At 39.5% G+C, this 20,954-nt stretch overlaps 1 protein-coding gene and 1 pseudogene across 8 annotated transcripts in view; both read right to left on the reverse strand.

Annotated features, from left to right (window-relative positions):
• The window catches only part of DNAH5 (dynein axonemal heavy chain 5), a 201,611-nt gene that overhangs the window by 20,281 nt on the left and 160,376 nt on the right, over positions 1–20,954 (reverse strand). For all 8 annotated transcript variants that reach the window (XM_078391705.1, XM_078391701.1, XM_072998500.2 and 5 more), the window contains 11 exons: positions 20,041–20,155; positions 15,075–15,265; positions 14,566–14,687; positions 12,228–12,377; positions 10,961–11,206; positions 9,103–9,322; positions 8,551–8,756; positions 7,836–8,039; positions 3,526–3,741; positions 2,001–2,213; positions 1,067–1,219 (listed from right to left, as the gene is read on the reverse strand). In XM_078391705.1, the coding sequence (XP_078247831.1) occupies positions 1,067–1,219; positions 2,001–2,213; positions 3,526–3,741; positions 7,836–8,039; positions 8,551–8,756; positions 9,103–9,322; positions 10,961–11,206; positions 12,228–12,377; positions 14,566–14,687; positions 15,075–15,265; positions 20,041–20,155 (2,036 nt within the window). The remainder of the gene's footprint in view (positions 1–1,066; positions 1,220–2,000; positions 2,214–3,525; positions 3,742–7,835; positions 8,040–8,550; positions 8,757–9,102; positions 9,323–10,960; positions 11,207–12,227; positions 12,378–14,565; positions 14,688–15,074; positions 15,266–20,040; positions 20,156–20,954) is intronic.
• Positions 3,388–3,483, reverse strand: LOC140707215 (U6 spliceosomal RNA; annotated as a pseudogene).

Raw genomic sequence — 20,954 nt, forward strand, 5'->3', positions numbered from 1 at the left:
GGAGAAATTAGTTAATTGGTCTTAGTTTCTCTTAGGAGACAATTATGCTCTTTACTATTCAGTCTCCATTCTGTATATGCTCTGGAACTATGCTGTGTAGATATTCATAGTGGATAGTTAGCTTTATAATTTTCTCTGGGAGCTATACTAGAATTGCCCTAGTCTCTTAGCTTCTAGAATAAGTATTGGCTTTACAGGGTATTTTAATTGCCTTTGGACTTTTGAATTGGGTTTTGAAACTTTAGACTTTAGACAACACCCTCAATAAAATAATGAAGTATTCACAGCTGTTTTTGGGGAAGTGTTTTGTTGGTATTAAATCCAGGTCTTACTACAGGCAACTACTGGGTCCCTTTGTATTTGCAAGTACTTTTTGGTTTTCCTACCTAGCAAGATTGGTGTACAAGTTAAGTGTGCAACCTTGTGAGTCTTGGTATTCCGTGGAGCACTCAGGAATCAGAATGATTCAGAGTTTTAGGAAGGGACCAGACAGGAAGATGTCCCCCAGTTAGTCACACACTGAAAATATCCACACTGGGAAAATTTGAATAGTGTGGCTGCATGGGGTCTGTTTGTGGTGGTCAAGAATATGAAGAAAATCTCATAATTTTAAGGCCAATAGTATTTGCTTAGACAATACATAATTGTTGCTGGAACCTTTAAAAACATACATCTGATAATCATGCAGGTCTTACAGAAGGTAAGGTAATTTAAACTAAATTAACCGAAGAAAATAAATTAATTAATTAACAGAACTTGTTTCTCTGCTAGACCTCTAGTCTAGAAGACCAGAGGACCAAAAAAAAAAAACAACCCACCAACAACAACACCAAAATAAAACCTATTTTGTAGCTGTCAGCTACGTACAAAAAATAAGAGGAGTTAGTTAATATTGTAGAAGCCAAAATAAATCATGAATTCTGCAGGATCTCCACTTCCTTCTAATTGAAAAAATGACTGAAAGTTATTTACATAAGAACAGAAACCATCTCCTGTACCATTCACTTCAGATGGTGACTGAAAGCAGGAAATGCATAGAAAACATGTTTTAAGAGCATTCAATAACCTGTCTCATTGCAGTTAAAAATCCTTGGGGGTTGAAGAACCCTGTCATCCAAAAGCAGTTTGGCCGCCCCTCAAAAATCCAACAGTGAAATTGTCGGTTCCTTTCCAGAAGTTCAGTAAACCAGAATCCAAGGGTGCTGGAAGCCCAAGATGCCTAGAAAAGGAGATTAGTTTTTTTAAAAAAAAGTTTTCTTAACAACCTCAGCTTTGTCCAACTTTCTACAATACCCCAAAGAGTATATATATAGAGATGATAACATTTTTCAGGACCAAAAGAGGGACAGTTTGAAAAACTGCAATAATGACCATAGCTTGGGGATGGTAGGATAAGCAGAGAGCAACTCTTGATCAAAGCTACAGTCCCAATAATAGCTGGATTTGGTTCACTGCACCTGCACTTTACATGGCAAGACTGTGCTCAGCATAGTTAATTTGAGCATGTGAGGACAGGAAGCCCCACCCCATCCCTTGTCACTGCCTTCATGAAGAGGATGATTGACTGAACAATGTAAAGGCATTCCATGCATTCAGAAACTATTCAGAAGCAATCAAACATAGCCTTAGCAGCTCATGCCAACAAGGTTTAGACAGTTGGGTTTAGGCACTTAGGCTTTTCCTATAAGAAGTTCAATTTATTTTTAATGTCAACAAATGCAATCCGTATTGAACTGATCAGTGAAGAATGAAGTAGAGAATGAACCACATCTGAAACCTTTTTCATTTGGTCTAGGACCTTCAAATTTTACAAGCATGGCATGATCTGAAACAGTGCCATTCAGGTCACATAAGAGACTTGGTCTTCAGCTACAAAGAATCACTGTTTCAGAAGCCTTTGTGTATATTTGGATATTGCCAGCTGAATGCTGAATATACAGTTCAAAATGCAGATTATTGAGCACTACATTTTTTCATCCAGTAGAAGAAACAATACCAACCTTCCTCCAACGTTCAGGAATCCTTGCATCGTACATACAGTCCAAAGCGTCTCTGAGATTCTCACTCATAATGATGGTTCCATCAATGGCTAGTTTTAGATCTGTCAAAGTATTTCGCACCAGGGCAATAATCCTTTGCATTCTATCGATCTCCTGTCGGAGGAAGATATTCATCGGCTGGAACGGACCCATCTGCTGAAGCCTTTCCTTAACCTGACACAAAAATAAAATAGGTGAATATAAAGAACTGAAAGCTTTCAGACTGTAGACATAACCAGCATACTAACTAACAAAGTTCTATCTCTAGAGAAGGGGATGAAGGATAGAATTGTTCAAAAGGAAGTGATGGCTGAATGTAGCTTTGATCTCCCCCAGAAAACCGAGGGTCAAAGGAAATGTTAAGAGAAAGGATACTCCCTCAAATCAACCCATTCTCCATCTAATAATGGGATTTCTATAGAGTTGTGTACCTCAGCAGTGACATGCAAACTGAGACAGTGTTTAACCTCAGTTATAAAACAAATCTCACTAGAATGCAAAATGCAGATGACAGATTGGCTTTAAGATTGAGGAATACATTCACTACATCTGGTTTGGACAAGAAAGAAGGTTTGTGAGGGAGAGAAGAAAAAATAAGTATAATTTAGCGTTTACCTGAGAGAATCAAACTGTCCCCCTATGGCTATAATCCTCTAGATCAGTGGTTTCCAACCTTGGGTCCCCTAGAAATCCTGGCCAGCACAGTTAGTGGTGCAGGCTCCTGGGAATTTACTCCAAATTGAAGTCCTAGACTAATTAAATTATGCTATGTATGCTTTACCTTTTTCTTATTGCATATGAATTTTTTTAAAAACCCAACCACTTGAAACTGGGCAAGCCACATTTTCAAGCCCACACTGAACCTGATCTATTTTGGTGCTAAAACTAATTCCTCACTTATTTAGGTTACTGATATATAAATGGTATTTTAATTTAAAAAAAAACAAAGACAAAAGTTTTGCTTCAGCTGAACAAGTCTTAAAAAATAATCAATTGCCACCAATTTCTTCTTGTATAATTTTTAAATATTAAACAAAATGTAACACAACTGCATAAAAAGACTTTCAAACTTAAACACAAAATCAACACAATAATACAAGTGTGTCCACACATCCACACACACGTACACACTAGGACCATCTGGAGATATAATCAATTTTCCTTCTTTATGATGTTATGTTTCCCTTGCAAAACTCCGCTCATTCTTGTGAAGGCATGGAACCCTTCGCCCACCCACCCCTTTTAACACTCAATAAAATCTCCCCATAAACCAATGAAAAAATTGTCATGTACCAAGTCCTTCTTAATTTTCATATTAGATGTTCATTTATCATTAATAGTACATTCCAAAAATATGGAATGCTTCACAAATATCATCCTTGCGCAGACGACCATGCTAATCTTCTTTGTATCAAATATTAGTATGCATGCTGGTGAAGCAAGCAGACCTCCACTTCCTCCTATGGTGAAGATTTCACTAACTGACCTCAAATGGCATGTAGTCTGCAGGAAGCTTCTCCAGCATATCATCAGCCAGCCTAGCCACCACAGCCTCTCTGGTCTCACCTCCGCCACTGGAGCTGTCTTTTGGCTGGATGCTGAGAATGGTGTCGAGCACATCTTTTGCAAGCTTGCTCTGGTAAGTAATGTCTGCATTGGGATGCAGTCCAAATACTTCAGGGGTATCATAAGCAGGCAAGCTCTGTACATGTGAACACAAAGAATTCCCAGATTAAAAACTACAAGCTATTTAAGCACTGATTGATTAAAAATAAATATCAGCCATAAGTAATACCAGTAATTTGCGTAAGTCTGCAACATGAAATAGAACTCTAGTTTTAAACAGATTTCAAATAGAACAGGAACACCACCCTCACTGAGGTTTATAAATAAATCCACCCAACTTTTGTGTATTACAAGTTAGGGTCTTAGCATTACATTTTAGAAAAAGTAGATGAAGTAATGTACCGAAGTACAAAGGAATGACTCAGTTTTGTTTTTAAGATCACGTGTTATCAGCATACTTATATGCAATGCCACAAACAGTGTATCAACAGCCACATCATCTTCTTATATGGCAGAATCCCAGCAGACTATAGAAAATCATCTAATAATGCTTTCCACAAAGATATTTTCTGCTAAAGAACCTCCAGGAAACCATATGAAGTGGAGAACGCTATTTTAAAATTGAATCAGAATTGAATCAAATCATATTATCCATTTAGTCACATCCGACCCTTGCCGATTCCACGAGCCAGCTCCGGCCATGATTTCTAATCCTGAACAACTTATTTCAGTTGCTTTATATTTTGGGCAGTGTCTGCTTTGATTACATCCAACCAACACATTATTTAGTGTCCTTGTCATTCTTTACTACTGACCATTGCAAGCATAATGTCTTTATCCAATGATGTTGATTGTATGATGTGGCTGAAGTAACTAAGTCTAAGTTTTGTTATTTTGCCTTCCAGTGGCATGTCCAGTTTTATGCACTTCAGCACTTCTTTATTCATTATCTGTGCACTCCATGGAATGCACAAGAGCCTCTTCCAACACCATAGCTCAAAAGAATATTTTTCCCTTTTGTCCATCTTCTTCATCATCCAACTTTCAGAGCCATATGTAGCTATGGGGAACACAATGGTGCAAACCAATCTGCACTTGGTTGTCAAGCTGACATCATTACTTTTCCATATTTGATTCATACCCATCATTGCTGTGCGATTTAGCATGATCTGACATTTTATTTCTTGGCTGCAATTGCTGTTTTGATTGACAAGTAAACCTAAAAAGATGAATTCTTCCACACATTCAACCTGCTCTCCACCAATTACTATTTTGATGTTTCCATTCTCTGCAGTTGTCATGAGTTGGATCTTTTTAATATTCAAAAAGAGGCCAAACTTCTCACTTTCTTCTTTGAGTTTCATGATCAGGTGCTTTAAACCTGCCTAGGTTTCTTGTATCACCCGCACATCGAAGTTTATTGATGTTTCTTCCACCAATTTTTACCTCAATTTTTTAATTCTTCTGACTCTATCTTTCTGATTACCACTTCAGTGTACAAGTTAAATAAGAATGGTGGCATGATGCAATCTTGCCACACATCTTTCTCAATCTTAAACCAGTCAGTGTTTCCATACTGAGTTTGTACAGTGGCTTCCTGATTTTCATGCAGTGATTTCCCCAACTTCACCAAATGTAGTGGCACCCCAAGATCTTCTAGGGTTCTCCATAGTTTGCCAAGATCAACATAGCCAAAAGATTTCCTATAGTCAATGAAGCACATGTAGACGTTCTTTGATATTCATAACATTTTCCCATTATTCATTGAACATTTGGAATGTGATCATGGGTGGCATGACCCTGACGGAAACCAGCTTAGACATCTAGCAATTCCCTTTCGATGATTGGTGTCAAGCACTGTTGTATAATTTTCAGTAAGATCTTACTATCATGATAGATAAGAGCAATCATGCAGTAGTTGGAACAATCCCTTGAAAGCCCTTTTTTTGTAACAGAATAAATACTATTTCCAGTTTTGTGGCCATGTGTTGGTTTCCCAAATTTTCTGGCACGAGACTTTGATGCCATTGTTACTGACTTCGGCAATTTTACTGCTATGTTATCAACTCCTGGGGCTTTGCTATTTGGCAGTTGGTTTATTGCCCATATGGCCTCTTCATCAAATATACATGATTCTGATTCTATTTCCTTCCCCTCCTTAGTTTGATGTTGCCCCTCTTTGCTGGTGGCATACAGTTCTGCCACATATCCTCACCATCTGTTCTTGACACCTTGCTGGTTGGACAATTCTTTCCCTTGCTTATCCTTGATGATATGTTTGTGAGCCATGAATGGTACTCAAATCTTTTTAATTTGTGCAAATGTATTCCTAGTATGTCCTTTTGCACCGTCTTCTTCTAATTGTTTGCAACGTCTCTCCCAGTAAACTTTGCTATCTTTCCTTGGTCCCTTTGGAAGTCAGCATTCAATCTTCTCACTTCTTCACAGTGAATGGGGAGGGTTAAGGAAAGACCTGACAACCTACCTTGCAAAAAATTCTGCCAAGAAAATTCCATGAAACGGCTCTCAAGTGATTTAAAAATACACATGTTAAATATTGTTAGCATTTGTCCAGTACTTTGGGAGTCAACACAGTATTCCTGTTAGATAAATTAGCATTCTTCCCTCCATTGCAAAACGGTCAAAGGGGCTGAAGCTGAGAATGGCTTAGCTAAGACTCCATGGTATGACACTTCCTGATTTGTAGTTCAGTTTCTTAATAAGTATGGGTGGGAATTCGGGTTGCTTCAGTTCTTTTACATGACCTTTACATTTTTTAAAGACTCAACAAAATTCTAGATTAAAATTTCGGATAAGGAAGAAAGCAAAACTGCCAGATTTACCCATCCAGCAGAGGGTTCTGAGGGTTCTGCTCTGTTTTTGATACAGTAGTATATTTAGTCATAGCTGGCTGGATGGCTCAGTAGTTTAGGTATCTGACTGTGGTGGCAAAGGTTGAGAGCTTGATTCCCCACTATGCCTCCTGTGAGTACAGCCAGCTTGGGTTGCCTTGGGAATTGGGTATTACATGGTTTGCTCCAAATTGGGAAAAGCTGTACCCATCCTATTTGTTTGGTGCAGGTGGCTGAGAATTTCATTTGGTTTATTTTTTAAACAAATGTTATTATATTATAGCCACCCAGAGTGGTAGAATATACCAGATGGGCGGGATATAAATCGAACAAATAAATAAATAAATAAATAATTTACATATTTTCTTTTTGCACTGGACAGGCACAACTTAATGTGGTTGTTACTGTTTTTAATTGAATGTAGCGGAAAATACAACTGACATGTTTGTCCATCAGACCAGCTTTCCTTAATCTGATGGATGCCAGATTCTGTTTGACTGTAACCCCATCATTACCACTCAACAAACTCACAGGCTCAAAGTGATTGGAGTTGCAGTCTTACATGTTTGGAAATGGATGGGTTTGGGAGAACTACACTGTACACTTTGAGTATGAAATACATTATTGGCAATGATTACTATAGTGCAGGTTCATGTTTGCTAATTACCAGCAAACTTCACCTTTCTAGCCCTTAACTTCTGAGAAGCCATTCAGTTTTCCTTCCTTTAATTTCCCGGCAGGAAGCCTATTAAAAAAGCAATTATAGCAATGTATTGACCTTGGGCAGAAAGGAAGTTTTTGTTTAGTCAACTCTACCTTTCTCAGAAAACCAAAGGTTTTCCATTAGATTCATTTGCTAATCAGCAAATGCTATTTAGGCAGATATTTGGCGACTGAGTGCCAGAATCAAGGGCTTTAAAGGATGTGCTCTACTTTTCTACTTTGATCGTAATTATTATTTTTAACTGAGATGTACTATTTAATGATTTTAACCCTCCATTTCAATATATTTTATGTTATCTGCTATCAAGCTGCATTTGGCATATGTCATCCCTAGTAGAGTTTTCAAGATATGTGAGATATTGAAGGAGTGATTTTACCAGTGCCACCATCATACCAGTAAGTTTTTATGGCTGAGAGAGGGTTTGGACCAAGATCTCTTGAGTCGTAGTCAGTCATTCCACCCACTATACCGCACTGGCTCTCTTTTAGTATGGTAACCAATATAATCATCTTATAATCTTTATAACATATTGTTTTTAAATTGTATTTGTTTCTAAAATTATATTGTAATCCTCCCTGAATCCCAGTTTTTTCTGGGGGGAAACTGGGTAGGAAGCAAATTAGTAAATAGCTATTAATAAAGAACAGTACAAACCTGAATGTACTGAAGATACTGTTCCACTGCAGTGCATTTGGGGATGCTGTAGCCTTTGTAAAAGGAAAAATCTTGACCAAACATGTTCTCACTAAACCATACTTTAGCAAATGTGTTAAGCAGCCTCTTGTCATAGTCATCTGTAACTCTTCCACCATACTGAATCTCCCCGATCATGTAGCGAACAGTATTCCAAGACACCCCCTGAAGAAAGAAGATATGGCATAATTTCCTACAGTTAAGTATGCTAAAAAGTAACTCCTTATACCTCCCTCTCCATCTCTCTCTCTCTCTCTCTTTGTTTGTCTATATACACACACATGTTCTATATTTAAAAAGTTAGTACTGAGATTTCTGAGAATAAGAGTTCTATATGTTGACACGAGAACACCTCTCCCTGGCTTATTTTGAGTGAAAATGACCCTCAACAGAGTTGGATCCCTTTCACAGTCCTGACCCCCACCTTCATCATTCTGATGTCCATCAGAAAAGTTGGTGAATGAGATGGAGAAAGCAGATGGGGAGGAAGGTGACATTTCTTAATTTCCCCCTCCCCTCCATCTCGTAAATATGATGAGCCTTTACTTTTAAAAAGTTTCCTATCTATATGCAGTTATAGGACAATGGCATGTTGTTGAAAAACATGGACTGTCCTATTACTTCAAGTATTGTACAGCAGTTAGACACTGTTTTCAGCAAACGGAGTGTCAAGTACCTTTTTAATGTCCATGTCATCCAGATGGTTCTGAACGAATTGTACTGTGGCATTAAAATCAGCTTGATTGAATTCATAAGGAATGTTCCATCCTAGAGGTCCAAATTTCCTTCTCTCCTGGACTGTGGAGTGTAAGAAAGCTACAGCATAGAGCATCGGTTTCCACTGTGCCATGTTGCTGATATCCAAGAGATCCTGACTCACACCTGTCAAAAAGACACAGATCTATATTATTATGGACATGTGATGTTTTCCTACATCCTTAAGACATAAGACATAAGAAATTTATTTGTCATTGCGCTCACAAGTGGGTGCAACGAAATGAGGTGCTCTTCCCCAAGGTAAAACTGGACAACACTACAAAAAAAGTTAAAATATACACAACTTTCACCATCCAAATAAAAGGTTCCAAAGGGAAAATATTTCCATTTTTGTCTTCTAGAACAGGCTACCTGGTATCCTTTAAAAGTAAAAGGGATTCAGGCATAATTACCAAAATCTACTGAGCTTCATGCATGTGAGAAGTAGCTGTGAGGAGAACAAGTGTCTCACCTCCATAGGTTCTCTTTAAGCCAGCTCTGAGTCCTTGAGGAGGCTCATTGGTAAATTTAATAGACATTTGGAGAAGGGTAATGGGAAAGTGCTTATGAACCTCTGTAGTCATCCACAATCGGAAAGCTTCATGAATAGTTTCTGTTTCCACAACGGTGTCCATCAGTTCATCCATAAAGTCAAGGCCGAGGTGGCAATTCTGAAGAAGAGCCCATCCACCCTAAGGAAAGGAAATCATGGAAGAAACATGGCTAGATCCTATTGCCTTGGAAGTCAACATAATCCCAAGCATCTGTATCATTCTTATGACATTGCACATTCCTACAGGATTGGCACAGTATGTTCTGTGAAAGTGTAACTATTGGTTTTTGACCACCTCAAAATGGCTCTAGAATGGGACCAATGGGACTCAGATTCAAACCTCCTCCTCCCCCTCCTCCCATTCTAGATAGATGCATACCACCTTGGCAAAGATGATTGGAAGCAAAGCACGGTTACACTCAGTGGATCACAGATCCACAACACTCCTCCCTTTAGAGAAGGGCTGTGTTGTGTAGTTTTTACTATTTGTTCACTGTCCCACAGAGTAAGATTGGCCTCTTTCCCACAAAGGGATAATCGTGTAATATTGTTCTTAATACTGGGCAGAATTGTTTGGTTTACCAGAATGAGAAAGGGGGAGGTAGTTGGAAGAGATGTTATCTCACTGGCCAACCACAAAGAATGAGAAAAGATTAGGAAGGGGGGAGATCGAAAGGAAAGGAACACCCACAGACACATCTTCACATCGTCCCTGGGAAGACAACCCATACATAGAAACAAAGTGCTATCATTGTACACATAGGAGAATGATGACAAATATCTCCACATAGGTTTGTATGCAAGATTTTTCTGCCATTTGAAAAATGTCTGGAAACCATGAGAAATGACAGAGGGAGACAAAGACAAGATGTGTGTTGTTTGTATGCCCAGAACTAATCTCTAAACAACTGGTTGATACAGCACCGCAGGGCACAATGAAACACCCACCTGGCTTCCACCTGTACTATTCCTTTTTTCATTGGTGGCAGTGAGTCATACCTATAGATCTATCCTTGGGATGGAAATAGACCTTACAGAAAGCATGTAAGCGAAAGCAGCAATCCCATGTAATTTCCCCTCCTCTTTCCTATAGCACCTATTTGGTGTCACTTCCTTGCCACAGTTCACTAGCTGCCATTGGAGGAGACAGACATTCCCAAAACATCAACATCATGCCAGATGTTTAAGGTTCCAATCCTAAACCCACTAATCAGGGTGTGAGCTTGTTATATGCATTAGAGCAAGCTCCTGAGTAACATGGGGTTGCACCCCAAATTCACTAGGAATTACAGGATAAGGACATGTGAGCACGTGACTCCAGTGACAGCCACAAAAAGTTCTACTGTTAACATCTTTCCAAACAGAAATAATTGTATTTTGTTCTTCTAGATCACTCAGTGAGTTAGGAATCAGACTGAGGAGTCAAAAGTTAGGAATTCAATACCCCACTGTGCCTCCTGCAAGTACAGCCAGCCTGTGTGGCCTTGGGCAAGCTGCACAGTCCCAAGGGACCTGCAGCAGAAGTGAACTGTAAATTGCTCGTGAGTATTCTCTTCCTGGAAAACCCTGAAAAGGGTGGCCATAAGTCAGAAATGAGTTGATGGCACATGACTATTATATTATCTTTGTTAGACAAAAAGTAAGAACTGGTTCTGCAGAGATCAGCAATCAATAATAACATTTCTTGCCAAGCCTAGCCTATGTTAGTGACTGATAACATTCTGAAAAAAATTACAACATTGAGATGCTCTACCACTGAATTGTGATTTTGCCTTACATGTGCCATAGTTTGCTGCAGAAGTTTGCGTGCATGGACTTCCTGCCCTTGACCCATGGAAACATAACGGGTCTCAATTTTCAGCCGTTTTCCTAAAGCAATGATAGAATCAGTAGGATCAGACCCCATGGAAAGGAAGCAGATAAGAGGTGTCCGTGGATCCGATTCCTCCCAAGTCTTCTCCAAATCCAGGATGACCCCTTCTACATATTTTTCTCCCATGGTATCCATAATGTACTTCCTAGCCTAGTGAGAAAGAAAGAGAGATGAGCACAAGGTTTTCCACATTTATTTGACAAGATAACATACACAGGGATTATTGGGAATGCATTTTAGGAAAATGTCAAAACCCAAAGAGAGAATCCAGATGATAATTCTTCTTTGGATGTTGAACGCTTTAGCGAGTATTTTCCATTTATAGAGAACACAAATAGCAAAATTCCTTATTTCATTACACAATCACATAACAGCAATTACACAAGCAGCAGGAGAGAATTTGTCAGTTGCTGCAACCCTATAGTTGTCTAGTAGTGCAATATGGCATACAATCAGACACATACCGTGTATAAAACACCCCCATGTATAAGATGCCCACCACTTTTCTAACCCAAAATTAAGAAACAAATATTTTAAACATAAAACAGAACACATTTTTATTTAGTAATTAGGTAACATTTATGTACCAATACTGTCATATTATGCATCACACTTTGACTTTATTCAGCCTCTGGGTTCAGAACACTTCTGAGCACTGCCTACATGCTCCACCTCCAACAAGGTGTGTTCCAATTGGTTTGTTCAGCATTAGCTGATGTCAGTTACATACGGCTCCTGATTAGAGGCAGCTAAGCCTCATGTTTGAAGGAAGTCTGTTTGCAAAGGGCAAGGTATGGGCCATTTTGTTCTCTCCTCAGCTTACTTCCATGTATAAGACGACTCTCAATTTTTAGTCTAACGATTTTGGGGAAAAGCAGCATACATGGAAAAATACAGTAACTAGCAGTTGGCCAATTGTGAAAACTGCACCATTACATGGGTGGTATTTTGCAGTAGGATTTTGCCCATTGATTAATTGACTTTCTTTCTTGATACAAATTACTTCAGGTAGGTTAATTAAAGAAGAAAACAGGATTAAGGACTCTTGGTATTCTTTTGCTAGAAACCATCAAAGCAAAGATCTACACATTACATTAGAAGTATCTTTAGACTGTATCTGTCACCTAGTGATGTTTTACTTGCACCCATGTCTGCCAAACATACAGCCTACCTGAGCTATAGTTCTATCAGGACACCAAGATCTTATGAGAAGGAGGCGTCTAAAGCAATCCAATGCTTGGTCGTAACCACTGGGAACAAGTTCTTCTTCAGGTTTCTCCCTATCAAACCAAATCTTCCACTGTTTCTCTGTCCGTGAGATCTGTTAGCACAATGGGGAACATGTTCATTACATTGTATAGCAGGACTCTTTAGTTGCACATAATTTAATGGCACTCCAGCTACATTCCTTTCTATAAGAGCTTTGTTCTTCAAACTCTGATAAATTCTTCAAGCACTGACAACTTCTTAGCTTGATTACCATAAAGTACTTGTTATACCATTATTCCTCTTTAGATGAAGAGATGCCCTCCATATTAATAAAAACCATTGGCATTTGTGATCCTGAAAGGGACTATTGGGCTATTTGCTCATCAGCAAGTTTATAGTGCAACGCTTATGGAAATGAAGGATTGGCCAGCTGCACCTCACTGCCCAGGGGATATCTGAGTGTACTCACAATGCTTTTCCACTCTTCAAGATGGCTCCATCTGTGTCCACAAATTTTCTGTGACTGTGGAGGAATTCAATCAATGCAGCACTTACCTGCATGCAATTCATGCCTTACCACATGTATCATGGTTTAGGTTATTGGGGCTAAAATGTAATTTCTGAATGGGATATGTAGTTGTGAACAATGTAAAATGGATTCCATAATGGTTCTCTGTATCATGCTGGGAGTGTATTTCCAGAGGCTGTGGGAATGTTTTTTCTTTAGGCCAGGATGAGCCATTACAAGATAAGAAGACCAGACACTTGTTGTGGTGGTGGAGGAGATGGACTGAGAAAAACAACACCTGTTTCTCATGGGAAGAGAAGGAGGGACTGTTTCCATGACCTCATGCTGTGACTGGATGATAGCTTGAGAGACAGAGGAGAAGGGTGGTTCCAAGAATCTTGAAAAAGGAACTTTTACTATGTGCAGAGATTCTTTCTTTTGTTCTACAATTTTGGACTACTTTTTCCATCATAGTTTTTCTAGGTCTGTTTTCTTGCTGCTCAGTGCAGGTAAAAGACTGAGGGAGATGTAGGGAGACCAGGAAGAAAAAGAAGGGGGGCTTTATGCCTCTTGCCTACCCTAGGAAAGCTTTTAGAGATTTTTAGGGATTTTTAGTGCTATTGAAATTAAAGAGAATTATTGCTTCATTTCTATTTTGTAACAAGCCTTGAAAATTGTAATATGCTTTGCTTTTGCATCAAACTGAATTTATTCTGTAAATCTATATTTTTTCAATAAAATAATAATTATAACATCTTTTGGTCTCTTGAACAGTGTAGCTGTCTTAGCAATACCCTGAGGGGGGAGCAAGGCCACATTACGCTACAGAGGCCTATCTTGTTGAGCCAAGTGGGTCTAAGGACTACAAAGCTCATGTGTAATGTCTTCTTATTTTTTCTTAAGGTTGAGCAAGTATCTTTTTAGGGCAGACATGTAAGAAGAAGTTTGTTGCATGCCTTAGCTGAGGTCACCCAGGACTCTACCCAGCTACATGAGGATGCACAGACTTCCAATTACTCTCTGTCCGACTGGTCAAGCACTCTTCTAGAGGAGGCTGATTGTGACAAAGGAAGATATAGCAAATGTCCAAGAAAACGCTATTGAAGTATCCCACTTCTAATCAAGAATAGTCTAATTATCTTTACATTTGATTTTAGCATATATTTCATATATATCCATAATTTCAAATTCTGTAATGCTCCAATATGAATGAAGAAAGATACCATTATTACCCATGACATCAATGAGGAAATTTCACTTTGCTCCAGAAGATGACAGCATTATTTCAGGCAAAAAAGGACTACCTTGGTCAAACCTTGCAGAGCATATTTCTTCAACGCTGCAAGAGCTTCACCGAGCACCAGGTCATTTCTGAGTTGAGTGCAAGATGTTGGTTTAATCTTTTAAAGATATTTTCACCCAGGGCCTGGGATATTTAAAAGATTGTCTTATCCCAAATATTAATGTTTCAGTACTTGCTATCACTATCACAAGTAATATTAACAAAATAGAGTCCAGTGATAGAATCACAGTTGTGAAATGCCTTGCTATTTAAACATGGTCCATCAGAATCAGAAATCTTTTTTTAAATCATCTGTTCAGCATGTAGATTTAGCCTTACAAGTGACTTACACTTTATCTGCCAATCCCCCCAAAAAATACATTGAAGCAGGTCCGCATGAACAATTGTTTTAAAATACAAAAAGGACTGGCATTAAAGTATTGGTAGAATCAAATTAGAAGAAATAAATACGGCATACTGCTCGATCTTTCATCCTTGTCAACTACGTACTTGGTCAAGAACATCTGAGAATTGTCTGAGTTTACTGAGCTCCACCAAGTTTAGCCAGGTCATATCCAAGATCCATTTTGCTGGTTTAGGGGGACATGCTTTCAGATCCAAAGAAGCACCACCTAGAAAGAGAAAAAATGGTTGCAAGGGGTTGTTAAAGCTTACCAAAGTATTAGATATTTTATTTAAAATATGGGGACAAGTCAAGTTATTCTGCCAACTCCCCATAGTGCAGCTGTCTATCATTCTCAGGGCCTATCATTCATATTTCCCAAGTGAGATCCACCACAGAATTAAACTGAACAGGTTCTGCAGGCAGGGATTACATAGGTGTGCAGACCAAGCCCAACATGCCATAAACTAAGAGGGATCAGAATGGATAGAGGATACTGTGTGAGGCAAGGCAGGCTGGCATCCTCCATGTCCTCAGCTCCCTAAACAAGGTGGATGTTTGCACTGAAGTAAAATGTTAATCAAACAAGCACTGCATTCTATGTCCTGGCTACGACCTTTAATCAGCGTCAGGAACTCCTCATGCTTCACTCTGCCTCGCTGCAAGTCAATCTTCAAGGTAAGCAGTAACGTAAACAGGAACTTGTGCTCCTCATACAGCCCTCGTGCAGCATACTTATATACTTCATAGGTCATATGCTCAATGATATTTGCTATTCTCTTGCTTGTAATTGGGCTCTTGACAGACCTGTTCAAAAGAGAAGGGGAACGGAGAGTAAACGAAAGGTTAATCAAATATGTCTTTGGGGTGAAGGTCTCTTCCTGTGAAAAAAAAGAAAGTATTGTCAAAGCTGCACTTAATAATCCTAAACCAGCACAGAAGCAACCAGGGTTGCCGAGACCAAATCAACATGACAGTAAATACTGTTCAGTCAATATGATCCAGCAAAGCTCTTAGCAAGCTGGACCTGTTTGAACTGCTGGAGGTTAAGCCACCTTGTTAAAGGATGGAAAAGCACAATGTTTTGAGCTTCATTCAGTTGGTCCCCCTTGCTCTTCATACCTACCTGGCCTTTATTATCTCTATTTTTGTAAAACTATGGAACAATTGAGAAGCTTCTCGAGGCAGTTTTGTAGTTATGCAAACACAAAAACAAAAACACAATGTTTTATGGCCATTACAGAATATAATAGTTTAAAGCGAAATAACTATCAAAAAGAGCAAGATGTGCAAAATAGCATTTTTTTTTTCCCATGGCAAGGGAGGAAGAAAGCCAAAACTCGGTGCTTGTGGGTTGAGTCCCCCATCTCCATTTAAAGAGCTGGAAGTTCTATAGAACTATGCCCAGTAAAAGTGGACAGGCTGGCTACATGGACCAGTTGTCGGGCTCAGCTTCTTAAGTGTGTATGTGAAATTAGACAGGACAGGGCAGAACATATAATGCAGAATCCTTTTTTCTTTTTCTTTCTTTTTTTCCTTCTGAAATTTGGATTGTATCATGGCTATTGTGACATTAGATGCAGCGGGTCTAAACAAGGATGTTATTTTTCATCCAAACAAATCTAAAGGAAATCAGCCCGGTCCAGAAACCAATTGTATAATTCATTAACAACTGTGCTGAATGAACAAGTCATTATAAAAGGAAAATATAAACTGAAATATTAAAGATCTCTTTCCCATTACTCATACCTTTTCCCTTGCTACTGAGTTCCCTTGCTATATAGTTAAGTTGAAATAGCCTCCTCTACCTTATTTCTGTCAGTTCCTTCCAATTCAGTTAGAAACACACTCCCTAAGGTGGGAAAGAGGCAAAGGTTCAGCAATGCATACACATATCAAAGTGTATATGAAGTCAAAACACTTTGCCTGCCGTTCAGTTGTGCTGTTATTCAATAGCAAGAACTGCCTCTTCCTGTCTTTCCCCTGCCAGGCAAGTCACTTCTGACTAACTAGTTCCTCCCAATTCCTCTGAATGATGGCTTAGATATTCAATCTGTGACAAACAGGCCTTGACATATTACAAAATGCAAGCTCTGTCTTCTGTACTTACGTTGTCTGCGAGCGTTTTTGTATTTTCTGTATGAATTTGGATTTCCTTTCAGTGGGATCTTCTTTGCTCACAAGAACCAAAGAAGATCCCACACTGGATCCGGCTAAAGATCTATCTAATGCAACATTCAGCTCACTCAGTGGTTAATCGGTTGCCTCTGGAAAGTCCACTACCAGGACACAAACACATTAACAACCTCCCACTCATATCCTGCAGCCGCTGGAAAACGAATAGAAACATATTGTCACTGATACTGATGGTGATGCACAACTGTCCTGCCTAGTAACTATGGCAGGCCCTAACCTCATTTCTCTCATCCCATTTTAAAAGACTTCTCTTTGCCTACCCCACCCCCAACCCAATAGGTATGAGACAAAAACTAAGGATATACAGATGGGTGAGCAATCATAGCAGTGGTAAAGAGAAGATTATTTAAAATACTGTGATTGTTGCTAGACCTAGTATGTCCCCCTCGGTAGCCTTGGGGCACTGAGCTTAAGAACAACACTCTCTAGCCTTGCCACCATTCCTGAGAATGATGGTTACCCACACCCTCGGTGACTAAAAAGCTGTCTTACCCGGAGGCAGGGTGTCACGCCACAGTAGAGGCTAAAACAGCACGTCCAAAGGCTGCATCAAACTTCTGCCGGAGATCAAGTGTATAATGGTGGATGAAAGTGGACAGCTGTGCCCAGGTGGCACAGGAGCAGATGTCTGGAAGAGGTACACCATGTAGGAATGCCGTAGAGGTTGCCACTGCTCTGGTGGAGTGAGGGCGAATCACCTTCAGGACTGGTTTGTGTGCCAGCTGATACGCGAGGTGAATGGTTGAAGCAACCCATCTAGATATAGCTTGATAGGTCACCTGGTGACATTTAGCAAGTGGTTGGTGACTTATGAAAAGTCAAGGTAAATGCCTGAAAGGTTGGGCGCTTTGGACATAAAAGGCAAGGGCTCGCCTAACGTCTAAAGTATGGAGGATTCTTTCTTGAGTTGTGGACGATGATGGGAAGAAGGAAGGAAGGATAAATCACTGAGAGAGATGCAACCGAGATACGACTTTGGGGACGAAAGAAATATCCATGGATAGTCTGACTCTGTCTGGAAAAAATGTAAATAAGGATAGTTGTGACGTAAGGCTGCTAACTCGCTAGCTCATCGAGCTGAGGTGATGGTGATGAGGAAAACTGTTTTAAATTTAAGTAGCCGTAAATCGGTTGAAGTTAAAAGTTTGAAAGGAGCTTTAGTAAGTTGTTGCAGTACTAGTGTCAGTGACCATTGCAGGGAAGGCAGTGAGATAGACCTTTAAGAAAACATTTCAGTGTTGGACGCTTGAAGAAATCAGCTGCTGGAGAGTTAGGGGGCTGATAAGAAACTATGGCGGAGAGGTAAACTCTCAAGGAAGAGAGGGAAAGGCCACTAGACTTGAAATGAAGCAAAAAATGTAGAACAGTAGCAAGTGATGGGTTGATAGAAGGTAATGAAGAAGCTTCAGTGAAAGATTTGAATCTGTTCCATTTATACAGGTAGAGGGCTTCTCCACCCATGGAAAACATCACCACTGAAGTTGGGAGGCAAGTTCTGGGGTGACTCTTAAGAGAATGTGAGGAAGGTCTGCGAGCGGGTCAAAGAGGGCAAGAAACCACAGCTGAAGAAATCTCATCTTGAAACGTATGTGCTGCACTACTGAAGTGATAAAGGCCATGGTGCCTAGTACACATTGCACAGTCAAGGCAGTACCATAACATGAGGGGGTGTACTTGAAGTAATGTGATGAGATTTTCTCTCTTGTCTGGAGGAAGAAAGGTGCGAGATTGTGTGGAATCTATGCATGGGCCTACATAATGAATAATCTTTGTAGGTTTCAAATTTGATTTTTGTTCATTGACAGCGAGACCGAGATTGTGAAGGGAATGAGCTACGAGGAGCTAATCATCGATACATGGAAATATGAGAATTTTTTGCAAACTGAGGTAAGCAACTACCAGTGCCATGCACTTGGTGAATACTCTTGGAGCTGTTGCAAGGCTGAAAGGAAGCCTTTTGAATTGGTAGGCTTGTGATCCAAGCTGAAATTGGAGGAATTTTCTGTGTAAAAATGTATGGAAATACGGAAGAATGTGTCTTTGAGATCTACGACAATGAACCAGTCGTTTTCATAGAGTAAAGGGAGAAGTGATTCGAGAGTAACCATATGGAATTTTGTGGTACTGATGTATTTGTTTAACTCTTGTAGGTCTAAGACAGGGTGAAGACCTCCATCCTTTTTGGGTACAGTGAGATAGCGAGAGAAGAACCCTTTGTTGTGTTGTGAGATGGGTTGTATGGTGTCTTTGAGGAGTAGAGGCCGAGCGAAGGAGAAAGGAAAAAAATCTCTGATGATAATTAATTTGATCTAAAAGTTTAAAGGAAAAAAAGATTGATAACAGGAAAGAATCAAGAAAAAACTCTCTTTCTCTTTTACTCACAGAAGCGGAGCTATGAGGCTGTCAACACAGCTGTTGAAAGAAACTGAAAGGGTAGCCTTGGCGCCAAGGTACTTATATGAGGGGGAGGGGTCTTATTCTAATGTGTTTTTTGCTACCACGGAAGCTCTAGAATTTCCCGATGAGGCTCCACGCAGGCGCAGATCACCCAGGGTGTGATTCACAGAGGCCACAAAGAAGAACAAAGGAAACCAAGGGAATCCAGGAAATCTCAGATAAGATATAATGATCAAGAACCCCAAGCTGGTCCTTTCCATTATTTTTTTAAAAGTTATTTCAACCTTTGTCCTCCTTTTTTCCTCCATTTTCTTCTTTTCCTTTCCATTGTATTTCTCAGGGTCAAGTTAGACATTTTGAACAGTTAAAAGTATACTAGCATTCAAGAAGTTCTGGTAGAGCTTCATGCCTGAACAATTGTACTGACAAACAAAGCCCGTGTCTAGCTCCTGAAAGCCAATCACTGAACAAAGTGCATTAATTTGTAAGCTAGAGGCAATGATCTGCCTTGTCCTTCAGTATCCGTGCAGAACTTACACTTTATTTGTATTTAATAACAACAGAGCAGCAGCAGCAGCAGCAACAGAATATAATAATGAAATCATTTGGTTGCCTTGCTCATTTATAGGCAGAGAGGGATAAGGAGAAATAAGGAAATGTGCATTCAAAGAAACCTACTAATCTAGATAAGAGTGCTGTAGTGGCTCAAATTCAGCTACTGTGGATCAAAGTGTGAGCATCTGTTTGTTTGTTTGTTTGTTTTGTTCTACTGTAATCTCCAGTTAGGCTGATTTGGTAGATGTTGGGAGGGTGCTAATGCTCTGAAAACATGCAGAACCTGTCTGGTAAGTCCGAACTGTGGAGCAAAAGAAATAAGTTTCCAGGCTATGATACAGGATGACTCTATCACTCCTCTCCAGTTATTTGAAAACTGTCTACTTGATAATCCAATCTTCACGATGTGAAAGACCGCACTTAATCAAAATTACCTGGCAAGTGAAAGATCAAAGAGTCCCAAGAACTGTCGAAGTGAGGTTTGATACATGACATTCACCATGCTCATCTCAGTTATCAGGAAATAGAGAATGCTGCCTCTTGTTGCAACTGGAGGGAAAAGAAGAAGACCGGATCTGATAAATCCAGGCTATACAACAAAAGCATTCGGTTGAAAAAAAAGTACTTACGTAGAAGTCTGCATGCTGATGATCACAATAATTTATCTCATGATACAACAAATATACCACTAGATCAGGATGTCATACAAAAATATCATGGCATCATAGTGATGGTGTAGAATCCAGAATGGCACTGGATTTTTGAAACCAACACCGGTGTAAATTATTTTTGACCTGATTCAGACCCCTGTCAACTTTGGGAATCCCTTTCAGCCTGCAGCAATTCACAGAAGCCCTTCCCAATTTTCCTACTCACCTCATAAGAAACTATGGAAAATGGGTATGAAAGTGGGATTGTACAATGAGCTGCTAAGAATCTCTGCAGATTAAGTCGTGGTTCTAGTCTGCAGGAAATCCCTCTATCCTAATCTGTTCTAGTTAACATTATTGCCCAGCAGTCATTCTGCAAAATAAATTCACTTCTTTGAATGATTTTTGAGTACGTTGGTGTCAAAGCATGCATGGGTGATGCACCTTAACAGAAATCTCACAAAGCATATAAATGTTACAGATGTATATAATTAAAAAAACTGTTGCAAAGCAGAGATGGGAATAAATATAATTTTAAAAACACACTTTTAAATAGGAAATTCAGTGGAAAAATGGAAGTAGTGGATTGATGGGGAGAAGGTTTCCTGACAACATCAATTGATCATATGGACAAAGTGAAACTGGGCCAAATCCAACCGACTGTGTTCATTGCCACGACAAGCCATGTTGTGGTTTGC

The sequence above is a fragment of the Pogona vitticeps genome, chromosome 4, assembly GCF_051106095.1.
Source record: "Pogona vitticeps strain Pit_001003342236 chromosome 4, PviZW2.1, whole genome shotgun sequence".
Classification (NCBI taxonomy): domain Eukaryota; kingdom Metazoa; phylum Chordata; class Lepidosauria; order Squamata; family Agamidae; genus Pogona; species Pogona vitticeps.